The 23369-nt window shown below is 37.5% G+C and overlaps 1 protein-coding gene across 2 annotated transcripts in view; it reads left to right on the top strand.

Moving 5' to 3' along the window:
• Window positions 1-23369, top strand: part of CC2D2B (coiled-coil and C2 domain containing 2B) — a 114913-nt gene that overhangs the window by 88045 nt on the left and 3499 nt on the right. For both annotated transcript variants that reach the window (XM_070752397.1, XM_070752396.1), the window contains 6 exons: window positions 150-239; window positions 8032-8145; window positions 10343-10477; window positions 11858-11980; window positions 14081-14139; window positions 20225-20402. In XM_070752397.1, coding sequence (XP_070608498.1) covers window positions 150-239; window positions 8032-8145; window positions 10343-10477; window positions 11858-11980; window positions 14081-14139; window positions 20225-20402 — 699 coding nt within the window. The remainder of the gene's footprint in view (window positions 1-149; window positions 240-8031; window positions 8146-10342; window positions 10478-11857; window positions 11981-14080; window positions 14140-20224; window positions 20403-23369) is intronic.

Consider the following 23369-nt stretch of genomic DNA (forward strand, 5'->3'; position numbering starts at 1 on the left):
AGAACTTTTTCTTTACATTTTTAATAAATGTTAAAAGTATAATACAATGAATAAATAATTAATGATATTGTAATTCCAAATAAAACAAATTAGTCGGATTTGCTGATTTAATTTCCTGCTGACTGGATTTCATCTTATTTATTTCCTAGGACCTTATATCACGATTTGTATCTTTAATTCCTTGTATAGCAGATACAGTGGATGAAAATAATGATATTGATGTGTGGATGACATCAGAGGTACCGCCAAATTTCATAGTAATACTGCTCTGCTGATTTTTTTAAAAATGGTTTTATTTTTATGGAATTTGCATTGACGGCCTCTGAAGTATTTATATAGAAGTAAGGTTCTTATACTTTTTTCCCTTAGGACCACTTACCACTTTTAAAAATTATGGAGGACTTCAAAAGAGTTTTTGTTTATATAGATTATATTTATGAATATTTATTATATTAAAAATTAAAACATGCATTTGCTGCCACTACCTCATCTCATAATTGTTTGATGGGATTTTAATAGTGTGTTATTTTTCATACAGATTGGCAAATAGTTTTGATTTTTTGATTGTTAATTGTAATATTGTTTGTTCTAGTCTGAATTTAACTCTAAATTTGAGTAATCTACAGTGTCAAAAAACCCAATATTTTTTTTAAAAAGCAAAAAACCCAGTGATGCATGTGCAGTACACAGAAAAAAAAAAAAACAGAAAAAATTCCCCCCTCAAAAAAATCTCCCTCCAAATCCATTTAAAAAAAGATGGTGGCATCCACGGACTGGCACTGACCAAACTATTGTGTAATACCTCAACTACCTCTGAACTGGACTTCACACATTATTATAGGGAGCATATTAAAGTTCCTCTGCGGCTATGCCAAATGTCATTAGATTATAAAAATTATAACTGAAAACAAGGCTTCAAATTACTTCCTCACTGATCACAAAATACTATGTTTCTAGCAATTGCTTTGTCATTTTCTGAATAGCTTTCTTCCCAGCACAAAATTCTTATCAAGTATTTATTTAGAAAAGAGATGGAATTTTAATCAATTGCTTGAAGTACTGTATTTTTTAGCGTATAAGACCCACCTTCGTTTTGGGGGAGGAAAATAGGGGGGGAAAATCTATCTATCAGGTATTCATCTGGCTAGCATCCTTAGTCTGCTCAGCTTTAGGACATTATTTTATCCCCTGGTTAGAGCCGAAAAAGCCTTTTTCAGAGGGAGTAGGAAACCAGGAAGATCATTAGCACCTAGTTAGGGCTTGCAAAAAAAGCTTGGAAAAAGCTACATTTGGAGTATAAGAAGGACCCAAATTTTCAACCTCTTTTAAGGAGGAAAAAGGTGCGTCTTATACGGTAATTCTTCCATCCATCTTCCTGTTTTTTTCTTATTTCTCAGTAAGTACATGCAAATATTTCAAAATGTCCAACATGATTTTAACATTATCTTTCAACTATCTTCTAGGTAAAAATTCACATTTTATTTGTTTGTTTTTGGTTATTTACTTACTTACTTACTTACTTACTTACTTACTTACTTACTTACTTACTTACTTACTTACTTACTTACTTACTTACTTATTGGATTTGTATGCCGTCCCTCTCCGGCTCACAACATATCAGAAACAATATAACAAATACATCTAAAAATCCAATTAATATGGCTAAAAACACTTTTAAAAAGCTCTAATATGATTTTTAAAAATTCATAACCATTCATTCAACAAAACATACTAATACATTCATCCATCATGGGGCTAGGATCTAATGGCCCCAAGCCTGGTGGCACAAATAGATCTTTAAGCTTTTACGGAAGGCGAGGAGGGTGGGGGCAGTGCAAATCTCTGGGGAGGACCTGATTCCAGAGGGCTGGGCCCCCCACAGAGAAGGCTCTTCCCCTAGGCCCCACCAAACGACATTGTCTGGTTGATGGGACCTGGAGAAGGCCAACTCTGTGGGACCTGACCGGGCACTGGGATTCATGCAGCAGAAGGCGGTCTCGGAGGTAATCTGGCCTGATGCCATCTAGGGCTTTATAGGTCATAACCAACTCTTTGAATTGTGCCTGGAAACTAATCAGCAACCAGTACAGTTGATACCAATACATTGATCCTCATTAATAAAATCTTGCCAAATCATTTTCAATCCTCAACTTAAATAATTGTAAAAAACCTTAGTCATTATTAAATAAACTCAAAGCAACTCTTTTCAATATCTGCTGAAATAAATTCTTTACCCAAAGTTTTATAGGTCAAATATTTTATATCCTTTTTATTGTTATGATTCTCTTCTAGGCAAATTGCTTTATTTTTTTCATTTTTTTCTTCTTTGAGGACCATTTGTTTCATTTATATTCAGTGTAAAACAATTGTAATCCATAATTAGTTTTAAAAGTTAGAAAATTTCAAATCTGTAGTGCTTATTTCAGTATCATCTTTTTCCAATTCCTATTGCATCTGTGAAATTCTTTCTATGATTCTGTTTCCTCCAATTCTTCTTTATATCTTTCTAAAAACACCCCTTTCCTTTTGAACAGTCAGTTTGCTCTTTGAAAGTAAAAATTACAATTTATCCCATTGAATGGGAGTTTTTTCTGTTTTAATTTTTCAACCAAAAGTGAGTATTATTTCTTCTTAAACAAAATTCAGTTGGGAATCTCTTTCCTGTAATTGTTGGGAAACAATTTTATCAGTATTATCCACTTTCAATATTGTATCCAAAAAGAACTTGGAGATCATAAAAGAGAGGCTGCTGTTAGAATGAAATATGAGGCTTCTGTTGTGGTTATAAGGATTTTCTCAATATCCCAAAGGTGCTTTTTCAAAAGGCAACTGGACTTTTTTTTTTCCTTGAAGACTTTTCACTTTTCATCCAAAATTTACTCAATATTTCTTCCATAATAGGAAGAGTTTTGTTAATCTTGACCCTAGATCTAAGCAAAGAAAAGGCCTTTGATCACACTTTGACAATGGATCATAAATGAGTCAAGATTCAGCTTTTGTGGCTGATGCTAGTTCAAATATATCCAGTTTGTTCTGAATATAGCTTTCAGTTCAAAATCTTCATTTCTTTCTTTGTTAGCTTTTTTAAAGACATCCTTTTCAACTATAAACTCATAGAGCTGACCTCTCAACTCTTGACTGGCAAACTCTACTCTCTGGCTGTAACATTGTTGATGACCTCTATAACATCTTCTTGCTCAAAGTCAAATGATACAGACTACATGTATCACTGATAATCACCATAAACAAGAAAAACAAACTACCCATATCAACAAGGAAACTACAATCCCCCCTAAAAATCCCTCTGGTGAAAAAACAAAGCAGGCTATGTAGCTAACTTCAAAAACCACTACAAGAATATATGCCACCAAATAAAGACGGAATTCTTCAACTATCACAGCAAGTAAGAGAAAAACCTTATTCACACAAAATCTAACCGTGACTTCTACAACTTCGTAAATAACAAACTCAAGGACTGAAAACCCCTCCCATCACTAAAAGGACCAAACAACAAAGAATGATATGATGAAAAAAATCAAAGCTAACCTGTTTAACACATTCTTGTTTAACACATAGTTGGGGGAAAGATCAAAAGCAACGTGAGAAAATATTATTTTACTGAAAGAGTAGTAGATGCTTGGAATAAACTTCCAGCAGACATGGTTGGTAAATCCACAGTAACTGAATTTAAACATGCCTGGGATAAACATATATCCATCCTAAGATAAAATACAGAAAATAGTATAAGGGCAGACTAGATGGACCATGAGGTCTTTTTCTGCCATCAGTCTTCTATGTTTCTATGTTTCTTTGACTCAGTCTTTGTAAACAGCAACAGCTCATACCAAAATTCCCTAGTCATGCCATAAATACTCACAAAGTTTTAATACAAATAGACTTCACTGAAGACAACATTGAAAAATCACTACACAGCCTAAAACCTTCCCTGTCAATTGGACTTGATGGAACATGTTCATACTTCCTTAAAATGTTCTCAACAGCCATAGCTGAACCACTAAGCATAATCTTTGAAAAATCCTACAGGACCAGTTCCCTACCAAACCTATGGTCACTAGCCAAGATCATCCCCATCTGCAAAAAGGGAGCCGCCAGTCTAGTTGAAAACTACAGACCAATCTCTCTATGCTGCGTCACATGCACAGTCTTGGAATCAATCATAAACCAATCCATTACCCTCTACCTAGAAACTAACAACCTACTTTCAAACAAGCAATTCGGTTTCAGGAAAAAAATTATCCTGCAATCTACAACTACTGCACTGTAAAAACAAATGGACCTCAAAACCTGACCAGGAGAAAACAATAGACAAAATTTATATAGACTTCTGTAAAGTCTACGACTCAGTGGTTCATGATAAACTACTTCTGAAACTGAAATCCTACTACATCTCTGGACCCCTACATGACTGTATAACTGCATTCCTGACAAACAGACAACAAGTGGTCTAAATAGGGAGCACCTTATCTAATTCTGTTCCTGTTAACAGCGGTGTACTCCAAGGCAGCATACTAGGACCAACACTCTTTATCTTCTATATAAATGACCTTTGTGATCACATTACAAGCTATTGCGTTCTCTTCACTGATGATGTAAAACTCTTCAACACCACTGACAACACTGCTACCCTCCAAAAAGACCTTGACTCTGTGTCAGAATGGTCAAACATCTAGCAACGAGTCCACGGAGAGGGGCGGCATCTAATAAATAATAATAACTCCAAATCTCAACCAACAAATGCTCTGTCCTGAACATTGGCAAAAAGAATCAGAACATCAAATACAAACTGAATATACAAGACCTTGCAGATTACCCTCACTCTGTCAAAGATCTTGGAATACTCATATCAAATGACCTAAGTGCCAAAGTCCACTGTAACTACATCGTCAAAAAGGCTTCAAGAGTTGTTAACCTGATCTTACGTAGCTTTTTCTCAGGTAATATCACACTATTAACCGAGCATACAAAATATTAGCCAGACCAATCCTTGAATACAGCTCTCACATATCTGACATAAATACATTAGAAAGTGTCCAGAGATACTTTACTAAAAGAGCCCTCCACTCTTTTTCTCCCAACAGAATACCTTATGCAACCAGATTTGAAATCCTAGGCTTAGAAAGCTTAGAACTACTTTGCCTTCAGCATGACCAAAGCATAGTTCATAAAATTATCTGCTACAACATCCTACTGTCAACGACTACTTCAGCTTCAACTACAACAATACATGAGCACACAACAAATACAAACTCAAAGTGAACTCAAAATTTGACTGTAGAAAATATGACTTTAACAACAGAGTAATTAATGCCTGGAACTCACTACTGACTCTGTGGTTTCGTCCCCAAACCCTCAAAACTTTAGCTGTAGACTTTCCACTGTTGACCTTACCCTATTCTTAAGAGATCAGTAAGGGCCGCGAATAAGGGCACCAACGTGCCTACCATCCCTGTCCAATTGTTCCCCCTTACCAGTACCCATCTTATGTATATAAACAATGTTATATCTATGTGTATCCCAAATACGTACTTGACAAACAAACAAATATATATTTCTGGAAAGAATGTTGTCCTTAAATCACATAGACATCATATATTTGTTACAGGCCACCAAGGAGTTCTTTCGTATCAAGTATATGTAGGATCCTGTTCAATATTCTTCATTATTCCTAAGAATAGAAATTGGTGATAACTATTACATTTGGAAAAAAATGGAATCGATTTATCAGATAAAGATAGTTTAGGATTAAGGACTCCATATCTTCCTGGCAGCCTACAGACCAAAAATTTCCTGAGTATTGATAGTCCTCCAGATGAATTCACATGCCGATCTAACTTCTTCATTATCATTTTTTCATTTAGATTAAATTCAAAGCCTTCTCCCTTGAGTTCTTTCCTCCATGCTTAAATTATTTACCAGTGTTTTAGTAATGTTCATAAATAATGAATTTGGCTAAATATTGGAAAGAGTAATCTCCATCTAATACCAGATTGGGAGAAATGCTCAATATGCAATCTGTTGAACAACAAGATGAAGACAGATCCAATTCTAGAAAAAAACATGATGTATTTACATATATTGATATTTTATATCAGTATTTTGCAGTAGTCCTGTCTTCTGTGCATATAGTATTTATTGTTTGCCTGCAAACAAGCAATAGAGGCAAGCTGCTTAAAGTCACTCACTTCATGAATTGAACTGCATAAATAGCATAAATGTAACAAATAATAATAATAATTTACTAATTTTGTAAATTCTGTTTTAGTACCGTATTTTCCAGCGTATAAGACGACTGGGTGTATAAGACGACCCCCTAACTTTTCCAGTTAAAATATAGAATTTGAGATATACTCGCCGTATAAGACTATCCCTCTTCTGACGCACACCAAATAAAAATGAAAAAAACCCCATCAGATTTGATTACAACATGTGGGAGGCAGGGAAGCAATTACTATAATAGGAGAGTCAGACACATCAAAGGGACGGGGTTTATCGGCAGCCGGAGCGTGTGCTGAGGTCTGTAAGGCAGAGGGGAAGGTACCAATAGGAGGGCCAGATACATGAAAGGGGCGGAGCTTATCGGCAGCTGGAGCGTGTGCTGAGGTCTGTAAGGCAGAGGGGAAGGAACCAATAGGAGGGCCAGATACATGAAAGGGACGGGGTTTATCGGCAGCCGGAGCGTGTGCTGAGGTCTGTAAGGCAGAGGGGAAGGAACCAATAGGAGGGCCAGATACATGAAAGGGACGGGGTTTATCGGCAGCCGGAGCGTGTGCTGAGGTCTGTAAGGCAGAGGGGAAGGAACCAATAGGAGGGCCAGATACATGAAAGGGGCGGAGCTTATCGGCAGCCGGGGAGCGCACCATTTCACTGGGTGGGGGGTTTCTTGGCAGTGAGAGAGCGCGGCCCTTCACGGAACCGAATCACGGAATCTGCAGTGAGGTACCGGTAGTAATGGGATACTGATCACACATTCTACAGCCTGTGTGATCAGTATCCGGCGAATTTTCTATACTGTGGAATCAGTATCCGGCGTACAAGACGACCCCCCACTTTGGAAAAGATTTTCAGGGGTTAAAAAGTCATCTTATACGCCGGAAAATACGGTAATTTCCAGGTAATGGGATCAAATGCCTGGAATGGAGGGATTTATTGCTATACTTATTGTGAGTTTGACATGCACTTACCTTCCCAACCTCCGTTCATATAGTATTGAGGATATTCAGAAGTTACCCTTATGATACTTATTTGCACTTTATTTAGAGAATTTTTTCTAATGCTACTTGCCAGTTCATTAATAGAATAGGAGATTGCTTTCTATTTAAGTATATATAACATCATCAAAGCGCTTTAGGCAGCAAGTGGTTTCTAGTGGTTTCAATCATTTGCAGCATCTTTGGCATTGCCCATCTGGCATTTTCCAACTTGCCCTCTGACAAGATTGCAAATATTGCCCCTATTACCCTGGGATGGCATAACAATTGAAAATTCCTGTCAGTTGCTAAATGCCTGAATTTTGATCATGTGACCACAAGCACATTGGTTGCTTGGTCATAAGGATGAAGACCATGGTCATAAGGATGAAGACCAGTGGTAAATCATCATTTTCACACTATTTAACACCATGATCATTGTATGGTATGATATCATTGCTCGACCATATTTTATAGCATCTTCTTTACTAGGTTGCTAAGAAGGTGCTAGAATAATTAAAGGGGGGAGATTCATTTGTTGCAGATAAATTAAACAACTTCACTATTCCTGATGTGATCTCAGCAAATGCATATTATGTACCTATTTTAAACTCCTTTTAGCTTCTGAATCTCAACAATTAACATGGAACTGGGGCAGTAGAGGTATAATTTTTTTAAAAACTTTTTGAATAATGTATGACTACCTGAAATATCTTACTGCTTCTAAACTTCTACATGATAATAGCACTCTGTTATCCATAGTGACATTATACAGTTATTATGTATGAAGATGAACTTACAAAAATTCTTTTTCCCCCCCTAGCATTGCATTAAATTGGGTGTTGGTAATAAAGAAGAACATGCAGTGCTTCTGTGTAATTATCTTCTGTACATTGGGAAAAAAGCCTGGGTATTGTTAGGAACATCTGTGTTAGAAGTAAGAACAAAATGTTTGTTTGCTTATTTGTTTGTTTGTTTGTTTGTTTGTTCGTTCGTTCATTCATTCATTCATTCATTCATTCATTCATTCATTCGATTTTTATGCCGCCCTTCTCCTTAGACTCAGGGCGGCTTACAACATGTTAGCAATAGCACTTTTTAACAGAGCCAGCCTATTGCCCCCACAATCCGGGTCCTCATTTTACCCACCTCGGAAGGATGGAAGACTGAGTCAACCTTGAGCCGGTGATGAGATTTGAACCACTGACCTATAGATCTACAGTCAGCTTCAGTGGTCTGCAGTATAGCACTCTACCTGCTGTGCCACCCGGGCTCTTATTCATTCAATCATTCATTCATTCATTCATTCAATTTGTAAGCTGCCCAACTCCGGAACGACTCTGGGCGGCTTACAGCAAAACCAACATCAAAGCAGCATAAAAACAATTTTAAACCCAGTTAATAAAAACCACACATCTCTTCTGTGACCAGATCAGAATTCGCAAAATAATTAAAGCTATGCTTCCTGGCTATTCTAAACTAGCACATATGTTATACCAAGTAACTTAAACCATAGATGCTTTTAAAGATGCTTTCATGAGTTTCTTTACAAACAAAACGATCTGATCTGAAAATTGAATGGGTCTTGGTGTCACCAACACCCATTAGTATTCAGTAGTGTATGGGAATATGCAGTGCTTCTTGCTCAGGGATAGCGCACAAAGCCAAAATGGAAATATATTAATTACCAGTAATTAACTTCCACAATGGAAGAAAGATTAGTGAAACTGATGGAACTAGTAGAGATTGCCAAATTAACTGCTTTAATCAAAGAGAAGAATATTTCCAATTTTATGTCTATCTGAAAATGGCTTAAGGATTTTATACTTGAGATGCAGGAAAATGAAACTTTGACTTTGGGATTTACTTCTTATTTTATTCAAGTCAGAAGTACAGTATGTTCAAAATATAGGTATAGTGTTGCACAATGGGGTGAGCCTCTGTGACTTGTCAAAGCTCCTGCCCACCTAGCAGTCAAAAGCAGGCAAATGCAAGTTGATAAATAGGTAACACTTTGGTGTGAAGATAAGTGTTCTGCATGCCTCGCCTCTAGTCATGTTGGCCATATATCCATGTAAATGTCATCGGACAATGCTGTCTCCCTTGATTAAGAAATGGAAATGAGCACTGTCTCCTAGAGTTGGACATGGCTTGGCACAGGAAACCTCTACTTTTCTTTAACATTCAATACCGATCAAGTAAAATAGGTATAAAGTAACTCAAAGAAATATAGCACCTGTAAAAAGTATGTACAATGGGTAAATTTAAAACTAAATGACATTCACCCAGTATTGGGCCATGTCAACATCATTATCTGTCACTAGCATGATTGGGATTTACTGATTAGATAAATTTTCTTTGTTATGGAAATGGCTAATAGTATATATTGAATATGCAAAGTCGAGACTGTAATGTTATTATGTTCATTCTATTGTGCTAAAAAGTTAATGTTTTTTTCCTTTTTCGTCCTTCTCCTTTTCCCACTATTTTCATTTATATTTTATATTCTAATATTTTAATGATATTACACTATGATAAAAAGAAATAGTGTACTGTACAGAATTCTACTGGAAACAGTTGCATAGAAAAAAGGAATACATTTAGGAAGTTGAATAATAATTACATATTTGCTGCAGTTTTAACAAATAATTTGCCCAAAATAGTTGATAGAACAATTACTGTACTTGCATACATATTGTACCAACACAGTTTCAATTTACATTATTTGCACATTCAGTTGATTCTTTTTATTTAATTTCAGGTTTAAGAAAATTCCACCATAGATATTAAGGCTTTATTTCAGAATATGTTATTCATATGCCTATTTCAATAGCAAAGAGAAATAATTACATACCATAATCTTGAACTGGAATGGCTAAAGATGGGAAACCAGAAATGAAACTGCACCATGATAGTTTGCAGTGTGTTGGCATTAATATTTGGAGAGCTATAGGTGTTCCTATTTCTACCTTACATATGTCAGTGTTTTCATTCTAAAGCTTAAATCAGATATTTATATTAATTTATGTAAGGATGTTTCTTTTAAAAAGAATGCTATATGAGTAATTCATTTATTAGAAAATATAATTAAGTATAAAATTTGTATTTGGAATGAATAAACATTTTGCTAACAGGGGAAAGTAGCTTATGTTGCAACACAAGAAAATGGAGAATATTTTCTGTGGAATCCCCTGAGCAGCCATTGCTATAAGCAGTTTGATGCATTTTGCCCCCTACAGAGTGTTGATTGCTTAATCAGTGGGGAAAATGTAAGTATTTATAATACAATGGGTTAATAATGTATATTCTAATTTATCCAAGTAGTTGGATATTCCATGATTATAGTAATTAATGTAATGGGGGGGGGGAGAAATGAATTATCCTGAACATTTCTAATACCCTTGTAATTTAAAAAAAATCTATTGTAGGCAAACAGACTGCTATCCCATTATTTCTAATTAAAAATTTCTTAGACAGCTCTCTCAATTTACTCTCCAGCTTTCAAACACCTTCAGTTGATTCTATGCTTTCTTGCTTTAGCTGAAAGAGTTTCATTTCGCTAAGCTTTTAACTAGTGTGAATATTTGTGGCTCAAGTTATTGTTTGTTTTTTGGGCTGTCAACAAAAATAATTAAAATTAAATAAAAGCTTTCTGTATTTTGCAATCTTAAAAGTTTTGTTATTGTTATTGCTCTATGATGGAATATATATATATATAAAGGACAACATGGAATACAGTACATATAATGAAAATCTGAGAATCAGAAAGCCATTTTTACATTACATCATTAGCTAAGGAGATCCAGCCTTCTATTGTTAGAAGTCAGTCTTGTTACATTGAACAAATATTATAAAGTAAATTCTTCTAAAACATGACAAACTTGTACATTTTCTTTTAAAAGGTCCCAATTGGAAGTGAATTTTTCTCAACACTATTCTTTAATGCAAAACCTACTGAATTGATATTACTACAAACAAAAATGTCTAAAACAAATTTGGAATATGGAAAGGAAAGGATTAATCACGTTCTTGTATGTTAGGATTTTATAGTTACTTTTATTCAGAAGGAAGAGATTGAACAATAAAAACACATTCTAATTATCTATTTTATATGACATTTGTTTTAATGTCTCAGCATAAGAAACTCACATTAAAGAACAGCGTTGGGGAAAATTCATTTCCAATTGGGACCTTCTAACAGAAAATGTACAAGTTTGTCATGTTTTAGAAGATTTGTGTACATGAAGAATTAGTAATCTTCTTGAGCAAATAAAAAATATTTTTGATATATTTTGAATGTTAGTATTCTTTTTCAAAATATGTAAGTTACTCTTTCTGAATATTTTTTCCTATTTAATTTCTATATATTTTGCTGATATTAGTAAAATGTGAGACAGTATAATGAATATAAATTAATATAGGAGGAATAAGAAATCTATGTTTTTAGATCTCTGATAAAGATATGAACTCAAGTTACAACTTTCTTGATAATTTCTTACAAATTAAAAATGTGGCAAATCAAAAATGTCCTATTATTTTAAAATCATGATTTAACCTATTAAACTTATGTTTTTATATAGAGTAAGATTTATAAAAATATAAAATATATAAATATATGTTGTTAGTCATTTTAAAATAACATTTTATAGGTCTGGTTTAACATTCAACAAAACAATTCACCTATGTGCACCAGTTTTGACATTTCAAAGGAAAGCTTTTGGAAACAATTACTTCCATACAATTTCCAGAATTCAAAAAATCAAACGGTGCAGGTAAGAAACATTTTGGTATTCACAAATGATCATTCACAATTGAATTTTTACATTTAAGGTATGTGCGGGGAAATACTTTCCTTAAAAATGAATGTCTGTGGAAAGAGATAGTTATAAGAAATGCAGACAAGAAATTAGTTATTATGATATTGCTAGCCGCTCCTCCAATTTAGGGTAGTATTGTTGTGATTCAGCCTGAGGCTGAATCTCCATAACTTTGTGCATCATATTGCTGCTTCTAGAAATGCAATTTGCAGGTATGGCCAGTTACAGTACATCATTTTTAAAGCAATTTTTGAAACACATTTAGCACAGATTTTAAACAATATGCATTCTTGATCAGAAAAACTTGGCTATAGTAAAACAAGTGATGGTCACATGAAGTTAGAACAGATCAGAACAGATTTTCTAATTTGGTACAAGCACATAGTACACGTATATCTAATCACATCTAAGGTTTTTATTCGTTTTTCTGCCTCCATTGCATCTATACTCTTAGCCAAATGTGGAACTGTTCTGCCTCTTATCTTTTGAATATAGTAAAACAAGAATACAATAAAACAAGGTCAAGAGCAAGAAGTCATGGAGAAAGCCTGTGAGATACCTACAAAGTTCTCTAATATTAAAATAAGGTTTATTTATTTCTTAATGAAAGGTGTAAGGTGTAAGCTGAAAATGGGAAAATGTCAAGAAACCTAGGAACACTGTGTGAAATAAACTCTTATTATTTCTTACCAGTTCCATTGGAGACTGAGATGAGTTAAGGGACATGTCCATTAGATGATATTTATGTGAGCTGCAAACAGGCTTGGGAAATCATCTTGTTCTCCAACGCATGCTAATTCTTAGCTGCAGCGGGAGAGCTATTTCTATCCTCTTTCCTTCATTCTGTTTGAGGAGAGACCTTGCTCCTAGCAGCAACTTCTCAAATTGCAACTGCAAGAGTATGATGTTACATTATTGAATCAAATACTCCTCATATATTGTCTGATCAGTTGAGAAGATACAATTGATTATCACTTCTGAGAGAGACACTGGAATGAAATGAATGGAATGTTAGGATTTAGCATGTTTGTGCATAAATCACAGCATCAGAGAAGTGGGAAGTGTACAAGCAATGGACGGAAAAATGGAAGTGATGCAGCAAACTCTAAAGGAAAATGAACAATGGATGAAGAAGGTTGAAGACAAAATGGACAAAGCCGAAAAGAGAATGAATGAATTTGAGGACCACAGTACAGTGGCCAACAGAGGATTTGATGAAGCCATCACCAACTTAGAACTACAACGAGCCTCACATGGGCTGAGGTTCCAAAATGTGCACGAAGAAAAAGATGAAAACTTAGGTTCGAAAATGGCAGAAATAGTAGGCGAGATCCTACATATGGACCCACAAGATGTAATCAAAGAGATTGATGAAATCTACAGAGTACAAACTAGCTATGTGAGAAAACATAATTTACCAAGAGAAGTACACATTAAATTTACCAGGAAAACCATAAGAGATGACATCTTGAATTGGTCAAGAGAGGAAAGTTTAAAATATAAAGACAAAGACGTCATAATATTAAAACAAGTACCAAGAAGAGTATGTGAAAGCAGGAGGGAATACTACTTTCTAACGAGAATTTTAATTAAAGAAAAAATAATGTTCAGAACATTTTAATAGTTATAGCTTTAATATTTTAATGTTTAAATACTTATATTACTTTGACATTGTAAGCAGCCCAGAATCACTTAACTATGAGATGGGCAACATTTAAATTTAATGAATAAATAATAAATAAATCAGCCTGTAAGGAACCTAAACCTTGGCAATGAAGAATTGAATAAATTCAAATTTCCTTTCTATATGTGAGGGAAGAGTATTAAGTTAAAAGGAATATGACTTAGCAGTATTCAGAGTAAAGCAGCAGTTGGGAGAGTTTTAGATAATGGGAGAAGTGTGTATCTGTGTGGTTACCAAATACAAGAATAGCATCTTACAAACATACATTTTTTTAGAATTGAGGAATCATGCCTTTAAAATATCTATCAAAAGCCTGGTTGTCTTGCATTTGAATGTTCCACACTTGTACAATTGTTTTTTTTCTGTTTCAGCCAGAAAAAATATTTTACGTTGCAACGGATGTAAGTTTGGTAAATGAATTACAAAATAGGTAATTACTTTAATTAATAACATTTACAAAATTTGACTCTGCCAAACTTCATATTATTTCGATTTTTCAAAATGTTTTCAAACCAATTGCGAGTGGGATTGGACATCCCTTATTATAATTTAGGAAAAGTTACATTTCTATAATAATAATAATAATAATAATGATGATGATGATGATGATGATGATGTATTAAATTATGTATTTATTTTTGCAAACAATGTTAACCATGGTGACACTCTTTCATTATTTCTATCAAAATTCATCTTCCAAAACAGCCTCTAATATAATAATGATCTGGGAGATTTTTATACTGCTAATAAACCAAATTATGTAATAGATGTTTTAATCAAATATACAACTATTTTGCAATTTTAAGCAATTCCAAAAAGTTTAAAATAATCAAATTTTAAAATGTAAAAACTTGGTTGGCAATAATTTATTTATTTATTTATTTATTAGATTTATATGCAGCCCCTCTCCATAGACTCGGGGCGACTCACAACAACAATAAAACAATTCAAGACAAATCTAATAATTTAAAAACATTTTTAAAAAACTCTTTATTAAAGCAGACATACACACAAACATACCATACATAAATTGTATAGGCCCGGGGGAAATATCTCAATTCCCCCATGCCTGACGGCAGAGGTGGTTTTTAAGGAGTTTACGAAAGGCAAGGAGGCTGGGGGCAGTTGTAATATCAGGGGGGAGCTGGTTCAAGAGAGTCGGGGCCGCCACAGAGAAGGCTCTTCCCCTGGGACCCGCCAAACGACATTGTTTAGTCGACGGGACCCAGAGAAGGCCAACTCTGTGGGACCTAATCGGTTGCTGGGATTCATGTGGCAGAAGGTGGTCCCGGAGATATTCTGGTCCGATGCCATGAAGGGCTTTATAGGTCATAACCAACACTTTGAATTGTGACCAGAAATTGATCGGCAACCAATGCAGACTGCGGAGTGTTGGTGTAACATGGGCATACCTTGGGAAGCCCATGATTGCTCTTGCAGTTGCATTCTGCACGATCTGAAGTTTCCGAACACTTTTCAAAGGTAGCCCCATGTAGAGGGCATTACAGTAGTCGAATCTTGAGGTGATGAGGGCATGAGTGACTGTGAGCAGTGAGTCCCGGTCCAGATAGGACTGCAACTGGTGCACCAGGCGAACCTGGGCAAACGTCCCCCTCGCCACAGCTGAAAGATGGTTCTCTAATGTGAGATGTGGATTGAGGAGGACGCCCAAGTTGTGGACTCTCTCTGAGAGAGTCAATAATTCCCCCCCAGGGTTATGGATGGAAAGAGGGAATTGTCCTTGGGAGGCAGAACCCACAGCCACTCCATCTTATCCGGGTTGAGTTTGAGTCTGTTGACACCCATCCAGACCTCAACAGCCACCAGGCACTGGCACATCACTTCCACTGCTTCTTTGACTGGACATGGGGTGGAGATGTACAACTGGGTATCATCTGTGTACTGATGATACCTCACCCCATGCCTCTGTATGATTTCACCCAGCAGTTTCATGTAGATATTAAATAGCAGGGGGGAGAGGACTGACTGCTGAGGCACCACACAAGGGAGTAACCTTGAAGTTGACCTCTGACCCCCCACTAACACCGACTGTGACCGACCGGAGAGGTAGGAGGAGAACTGTTTATATTGGATTGTCATATGCTGTTTACTACTGTTGTTAGCCGCCCCGAGTCTACGGAGAGGGGCGGCATACAAATCCAATCCAATCCAATCAACCACTGAAGAACAGTGCCTCCCACTCCCAACCCCTCCAGCTGGCGCAGAAGGATACCATGGTCGATGGTATCGAAAGCCGGTGATAGGTCAAGAAGCACCAAGACAGAGGATAAACCCCTGTCCCAGGCCACCAGAGATCATCCATCAATGCAACCAAAGCAGTTTTCCTGCTGTAGCCGGGCCTGAATCCTGACTGTTGAGGGCCTAGATAATCTGCTTCTTCCAAGGACCGTTGGAGCTGAAGTGCCACCACCTTCTCAACAACCTTCCCCATAAAGGGAAGGTTGGAGACTGGCCAATAGTTTTTAAGAATGGCTGGGTCCAGGGAAGGCTTCTTGAGGAAGGGGCACACAAGTGCCTCCTTGTGGTGATCCGGAAAGGACCCCCCCCAAAGAAGCATTGACAATCTCCTGGAGCCAGCTCCGTGTCACCTTCCTGCTGGCCGAGATCAGCCAGGAGGGACACGGATCCAGTAAGCAGGTGGCGTAACTCACAGCTCCAATGGCCTTGTCCACTTCATCAGGTGTCACCAGGTCAAACTCTTCCCAGACAGGTGGACAAGTATAGGCCCCTGTCACCTCGACTGACTCATTGTCAGTCGACTCTGTTATCCAATTGGAGTAGAGGTCCGCCCATATCCGAGCGATTTTATCAGCGAAAAACATGTTAAAATCCTCGGCACTACTCTGTAAGGGCTCCCCAACTCCCCCCTGGTTAAGAAGGGAGCGGGTCACCCTAAACAGAACAGCCGTGCGGGATTCCGCTGATGCAATCAAGGCAGCATGATACACGCATCTTGAGCGCCACTTTATAAGTCTTAATAAAAGCTCTTACAAGTGTTCGATCAGATTCAGTTAATTTAATACCTTAATAATCTCCTTTAAAATCTGAAATGTTAAAGCTGATGTTATATCAATGGTATTTTAAAAATAATTATTTATGCCATTTTTAGCCAAGGTAAAATATTTATACTTCAATTAAATAAATAAATTATCAAATTTTGTAAAATAAATATATTTTATATTAAAAAATCATCAAGACGTAATACAAAAATATAAAAAACCCATTTGTAATTAGCTTCACCCTACTTTGTTTAAATGTCTTTCTTTTAATAATTTCTTTAATTCAGACCTTCTCCATAGTTACATAATAATACTTGCATATGTTAATTTGTCATCAACTCTGATATCACAGCTAACAATGGATTTTTTTTTTGCAAACATCTTTCCTATTGATAAAGTGGAGAATCTTTTTGCGACTTTTGCATATGTTTGAGTTCACTAGAGTTGGACAGCCAATAAATTCATAGATAAATAGATGATAGATATTTTAAAATACATTATACTCCGACACTCATGTTTTCAATTCGTTTGCCAGTTCTGCTTAGGTGTGTCTAACCTTGACCACTTTAAGATCTGAGTACTTCAACTCTCAGGATTCTCCAGCCAGCATACCTGGCTAAAGAATTCTGGGAATTGAAGTCCACAAGTCTTAAAGTTGCCAAGGTTGGACGTTTATGCAGGGTTTTCTGGATTTGTTTATCATGTGGGAACATTTATGCTATTAGAGGAAGATGGACAGCCATTATGCCGCTACAAAAGGTTTTTTTTAAAGGTGATTTTCCTCACATTGCAAATTTGAAAAGGAATCCATACTCTTTCTTAGATTGCACTTTCTATCCCCAACATTCCTAAAGTTTAATGAACAAGATGGTTAATACAAAAGGTTAAAAAAAACAAAAGTGTACTAGTGTGCTTTCCGTCCCCTGTCCAATTGCCCCTCCTATATTTTATATATCTTTTCTTCCATTCATATATCTTTTCTTCTATTCTTCATTGACGTATTCTATTCTCATATCTTTTTTTCTATCCTTTCCCTGATATTTACTACTACATGTTTTTATTCTCTTTAAATTTCAATTTGTATTGGACTGAATGAATGAATGAATAAACAAACAAACAAACAAATAAATAAATAAATAATCTGTCTTTAAAGGCATTCCCCATAGCATTAAATCTACTTCTCTGAAATAATGAAATCTATGTCTCATCAAGCAGAACTATTGTATATGCAGATTTTATTGCATTACAATTACCATCTTCCAATATTGATTTTTTTTCTCTTTTCTAGATTAGAATTAGAATAAGTTTTATTTTCTTCCTTTTGTCTTTATTCATTGCAGCAGCAACACTACTATTTTAGAAACAATGCATACAGTATTAGCAACATTTCCCTTTCAGCATTTTTTCCCATTCATTGTGTTTCACTATCCCAGTTTGTTCTGTAGCTGTTTAGCTCTATAATTTTTCATAACAAAATTAACATCCTTCCTAAGTTGTATACCGGTGATGGTGAAACTTTTTTGGTTCATGTACCAAAAGGGGGGGGTCATGTGGGTACACATGTGTGCGTGCCCACACCCATAATTCCATGCCTCCTCACATATGTGCATGTGACACCCCCCCACCTGACTGGAGGCCCTCTGGAGGCAGGAAATTTATTTATTTATTTGTTTGTTTGTTTGTTTGTTTGTTTGTTTATTTATTTATTTATTTATTTATTTATTTATTTATTTATTTATTTATTTATTTATTTATTTATTTATTTATTTATTTATTTATTTATTTATTTATTTATTTATTTATTTATTTATTTATTTAGTCAAACAATTATAGGGTGGTAATTTGTACAAATAAAAAATAAGATAAGTAATGATAAAAAGTCCAGTAGATAAAGATGGTTTTAGGTTGTGTAATGTCTTTCTAACGTTATCTTCTGTAAAATCAATTTGTGTAAGATCATTTGCGGTGCGGTTAGGAAATGTTGGGCATGAGCCATTGTTGTTAACAAAGACTGAGTTAAAGAAGGTGTTAAAGAGGTTGGCTTTGACTGATTCATCATTATGGTCTATGTTGTTTGGTCCTTTAAGGGGTGGGATGGGTCTAGAGTCTTTGAGTTTATTGTTAACAAAGTTGTAGAAAGCACGAATAGACTTTGTCAGTAAAAGGTTTTCTTCTTGGATGATGTGATAATTGTTACATTCAGTCTTTATTTGGTGACACAAATTTTTATAGCGGCTTTTAGAGTTTGAAAAATGGCCTGCTTTATTTTTGCGCTAAATAATTCTTTTTTTGGTTTGGAGCTTTCTTATTTTTATGGGTAATTTGTTTTTCTTAGTTTTGGTGAATATTAGTGATACGTATAATTTGATGACTCCTTGGATTTCAAGTAAAAACACATTGTAGTAATCTTCAGTAGTGATGGAGTCAGAGAAAATTGTGTGCCAATCGAGAGGTGAGAGGTAGGCTTCGATGAGGTTGTAATTGGCCTTTTTGAAGTTATAGTTGGTTGTCCTTTCGTTAAGATGTGAGGGTGTATGTTTAGGTAAAAGTCAATCATGCTATGGTCATTTTTAGAAAAGGTTCTTTTATTTGTACTCCGTAAATTGAGTGTAGACTGTTGCAGAAAATGAGGGTAAGACAATTGTTAAGTCTAGTGTTGTCAGGAACTAGTTGATCTAGTCCTAGGCTAGTAATGGCATTGTAAAGGGCTGAATGTATGGGATCAGTGGAACATTCGTTTAGGGTCCAGTTTATATGTGGAAGGTTTATGCCTCCAAGAAATATAAGAGGATGTGGGTGGGAGGTTGCGCACGTTAGTAGTGAGGTTAGTTTGTTCGCGTGTGTGATATCATAATCTGGAGCTCTATAACATAGAAAGAAGCGAAGTGAGGTATCTAAAGTCAGTTCACAGATGATAGTTTCAGGAAGATAAAGTTCTTGTTTAACTTGCACTTTTTTAAGCTTGAGTGATTTCATGTAGAAGATTGCCCATTTTCTTGATCTCCCCAAACTGCAGAGCATTTCTGGAAGCCTGGGAAGGGCAAAAATGGCCTTCCCCACCTACCTGGAGGTCCTCTGGAGGCCAGAAATGGCCCATTTCAAGTTGGAAAACATGCCATTTCTGGCTTCTGCAGGGCCTCCAGAGAGTTGGGAGGCTCCTAGAAAGGCATTGAAGCCTAAAGAGAGCAAAAAAAGAAAAAAGAGCTTCCAATTTAATTGGAAGTTGGCAAATGGGCCTTTTTCCAGCTCGCATGCCCACCAATATGGCTCCACATGCCACTTGTGACAGGCGTATCATAGATTCGCCATCATGGTTGTATACTGTGTTCAAAACATGATTGCATCAGGATATGAACACAGAATAGTTTAAATATTTCATGATTATAAAGACTCTTCACGCAAAACAGTATTCAGGGTTTTTTAAACTAGTGGGTACATTAACGGTATAGTAGATATAATGACAATTGACATTCTCTTGTTTTTTTAAAAAAACAGAATTGAAAGAATATTAAAAAATAAGATAATGGAGTGGCGGTCTCATCTTCCAACTCGATGGCATCGACAGTGTACTAGTGTTTTAAGACAAATTCTTCCTAAGCTTGAGCTTAGAAATGGACATATAACCAAAGAAAAAGAAGAAAGTTATTTGGAGGTTTTTCAAGAGCATTACTGGGTTAGTGTTTTGTTACTGTTACTGAACTATTCATTTGGGGAGAGGGCATCTGCCAAACAACATTTCACACAATATGAAGGGCTAACCTTGGAAAAAATATTATTTGTTTTATATACATGGAACAGTGATGGATTGCAAATCCTGTCACTACCAGTTCATGTGCACGCTTACATACCGTATTTTCCGGCGTATAAGACGACTGGGCGTATAAGACGACCCCCTAACTTTTCCAGTTAAAATATAGAATTTGAGATATACTCGCCGTATAAGACTACCCCTCTTCTGTACATCATAGACCTGACTGAGTCTAGGTCTATGATGTACTTGCATTGAGAAAAAAATCATTTCTGAACATGATAACACAATATTTTAATTACTAATGATGAAGATCTTATTGTTAAAATTATGAATGAATTATTTAGAGAGAGAGAGCCAAGTGGGAGCACTCTTCTGTCTATCTCTCCATATGTCTCTGTCTATCTGTCTTGTCTGCCTCTCATATTTCTCCTCACCACAATTAAGTTTATTATTATAACTCATCATAATTTGTCAACACAAAAAGGTGAACCTGGCTATTTTTCTTTCTCCTACCATCTATTCTGCAGGTATCTTTCAGTCTAACATGCAGCATGCTGGCACCTATGTGAGAATCTATTATGGAATGAGAATCTGTATGTGATATCATGATATGGCAATCCAAACAGCCCATCCATTTTTTCCTCTTTCCGCACTTTCTGTCTTTATCCTCTTGCAATGTCACTTAAACAGATTTTAACTTGTCGGGTTTAATTAGTGACCCTGCCAATTTTCAGTACTGTGCAGTGTGCTGTGATACAGAGCAGGGTGAATAATATGACCTCAGCTTTTAAAGTTATTTTAAAATGTTGCCTAAGAAATATGGAAAGATGATTCTTTTTGGAGGAAAAGTACATTTTCAATGGTTAAACATAAGAACAAATACAAACAGGCAGAAATAAATGCATCCAGTTTAACATTCAATTTTGCAACCACTAATAATGTTGGTCAAGTAGGTACAAAAATACCTGGGGAAATTATCAAAGTCTGGGAAATGGGTCCCTTGTCAGTTAAAAGGAGTGCTGATTTACCACCTGCTAGAGCAGTGATTTTCAACCTTTTTTGAGCCGCGGCACATTTTTTACATTTACAAAATCCTGGGGCACACCACCAACCAAAATTACACAAATCTAATAAATAAATACATACATACATACATACACACACACACACACACACACACACACACACATAAATAACCCCCTCATATATACAATCCCATGTAACATCCCCTTATAAATACAGTCAATCATCAATCATCCCTCCTCAAATTTATACCACTGTCTCATTTCTGGGTTCTTCTCCTGTCTTTCCCCCTTTTCTCTCTCATGTTTCTCATTTCTCTCTCTTCCTCCCTTTTTCCCTCATTCCTTCTCCCTCTCACTTCTCCTCTTTTTCCATCCCTGTCTCTCTCCCCCCCTTACGTGTGTGTGTGTGTGTGTGTGTATATACACACTCGAACCATTTCCAAAACCAGTTGAGGGCTGGGTTTTTTTTCTCTTTTCTTTTCAAACACATGTGTGGGCTGGGGGGGGGTGTTTCTTATTATTTGGGTGCTTTTTACCATATGCTTCAAGAATCACCTCTCTCCCTCTCTCTTGTTCTCTCTCTCTCTCTTGTTCTCTCTTATTTTCTTTCTGAGGCTCCTCCCACAACAGTGGCTACAGCGGCGCTGGCGATCCGGCCGCTAGCCGCTCCGAGCGCTGTGGGAACGCCCACCCCTCTCACAGTCCAGTCCCGGGCTGACAGTAAAGGGGCTGCTTCCCATCCTCCTTCTCAGAAGGTTTCCTTCTGAGCAAGCTGGCAGGAGGATGGGAAGCAGCCCCTTTACTGTCAGCCCAGGACCGGACTGTGAGAGGGGTGGCCGTTCCCACAGCGCTCGGAGCGGCTAGGAACTGCGGGGGGTAGCCGGCGTACGCTCCGGCTAACGAGCCCCTGCCGCAGCTATCCGCCGCTTCTTTCTTCTCCGCCTCGCCTCCGCTACTCCCGCCGCCGCCTTTGCTCTCCCCGCCGGGCAAGAGGCAAAGGCGGCGGCGGGAGTAGCGGAGGCAAGGCGGAGAAGAAAGAAGCGGCGGATAGCTGCGGCAAGGGCTCGTTACGCCGGCTACCCCCCGCAGTTCCTGCCGCCGGGAGTGGTTGGCGCTCGCCCGACGCCTTGTTTTTTTATTTCCCCCTTTGGTTTCTCTTCACAGGCGGGAGTTCGGGAGGCAAGGGAGCGCTCGAGGAGACAGCGTCTTGCGGCATCGCCTCCCGTCGGGTTTACAACGAAGGGACGCTCAACAACTTCTTTTTCCTTTCGGCGCCATAGCCACCCGCAGTCCCTGGAGCCGGCGGGTTGAGGCAAAGGACTGCGTTTCCCTTCCCTCCCTCCCTCCTGCCCCCGTCCTGAATGGAAGCCCCGCTCGGCCAAGCAGCCCGGGATCTCCGCCGCTTGCAAACCGGGTGGGCGGAGCGGACACGCGCTCACTTTCGGCTCCGGGGACTGCGGATGGCTATGGCGCCGAAAGGAAAAAGAAGTTGCTGAGAGATGCCGCAAGACGCTGTCTCCTCGAGCGCTCCCTTGCCTCCCGAACTCCCGCCTGTGAAGAGAAACCAAAGGGGGAAATAAAAAAACAAGGCGTCGGGCGAGCGCCAACCGATTCCGGAGCTCCCTCGCCGGCTTCATCAACGCGCTGCTGTTGCTGCTGTCGCTGCCGCCTGAGGCGGCGGCACTCGAATCTGGCGTGGTGGAAAATCTTTGCCTGCCTCCAGATTTTCCACCACGCCAGATTCGAGTGCCGCCGCCTCAGGCGGCAGCGACAGCAGCAACAGCAGCGCTTTTTCTTTTCGGCGCCATAGCCACCCGCAGTCCCCGGAGCCGAAAGTGAGCGCGGGTCCGCTCCCCCCCCCTCA

The sequence above is a fragment of the Erythrolamprus reginae genome, chromosome 5 (assembly GCF_031021105.1).
Source record: "Erythrolamprus reginae isolate rEryReg1 chromosome 5, rEryReg1.hap1, whole genome shotgun sequence".
NCBI classification, from domain to species: Eukaryota; Metazoa; Chordata; class Lepidosauria; order Squamata; family Dipsadidae; genus Erythrolamprus; species Erythrolamprus reginae.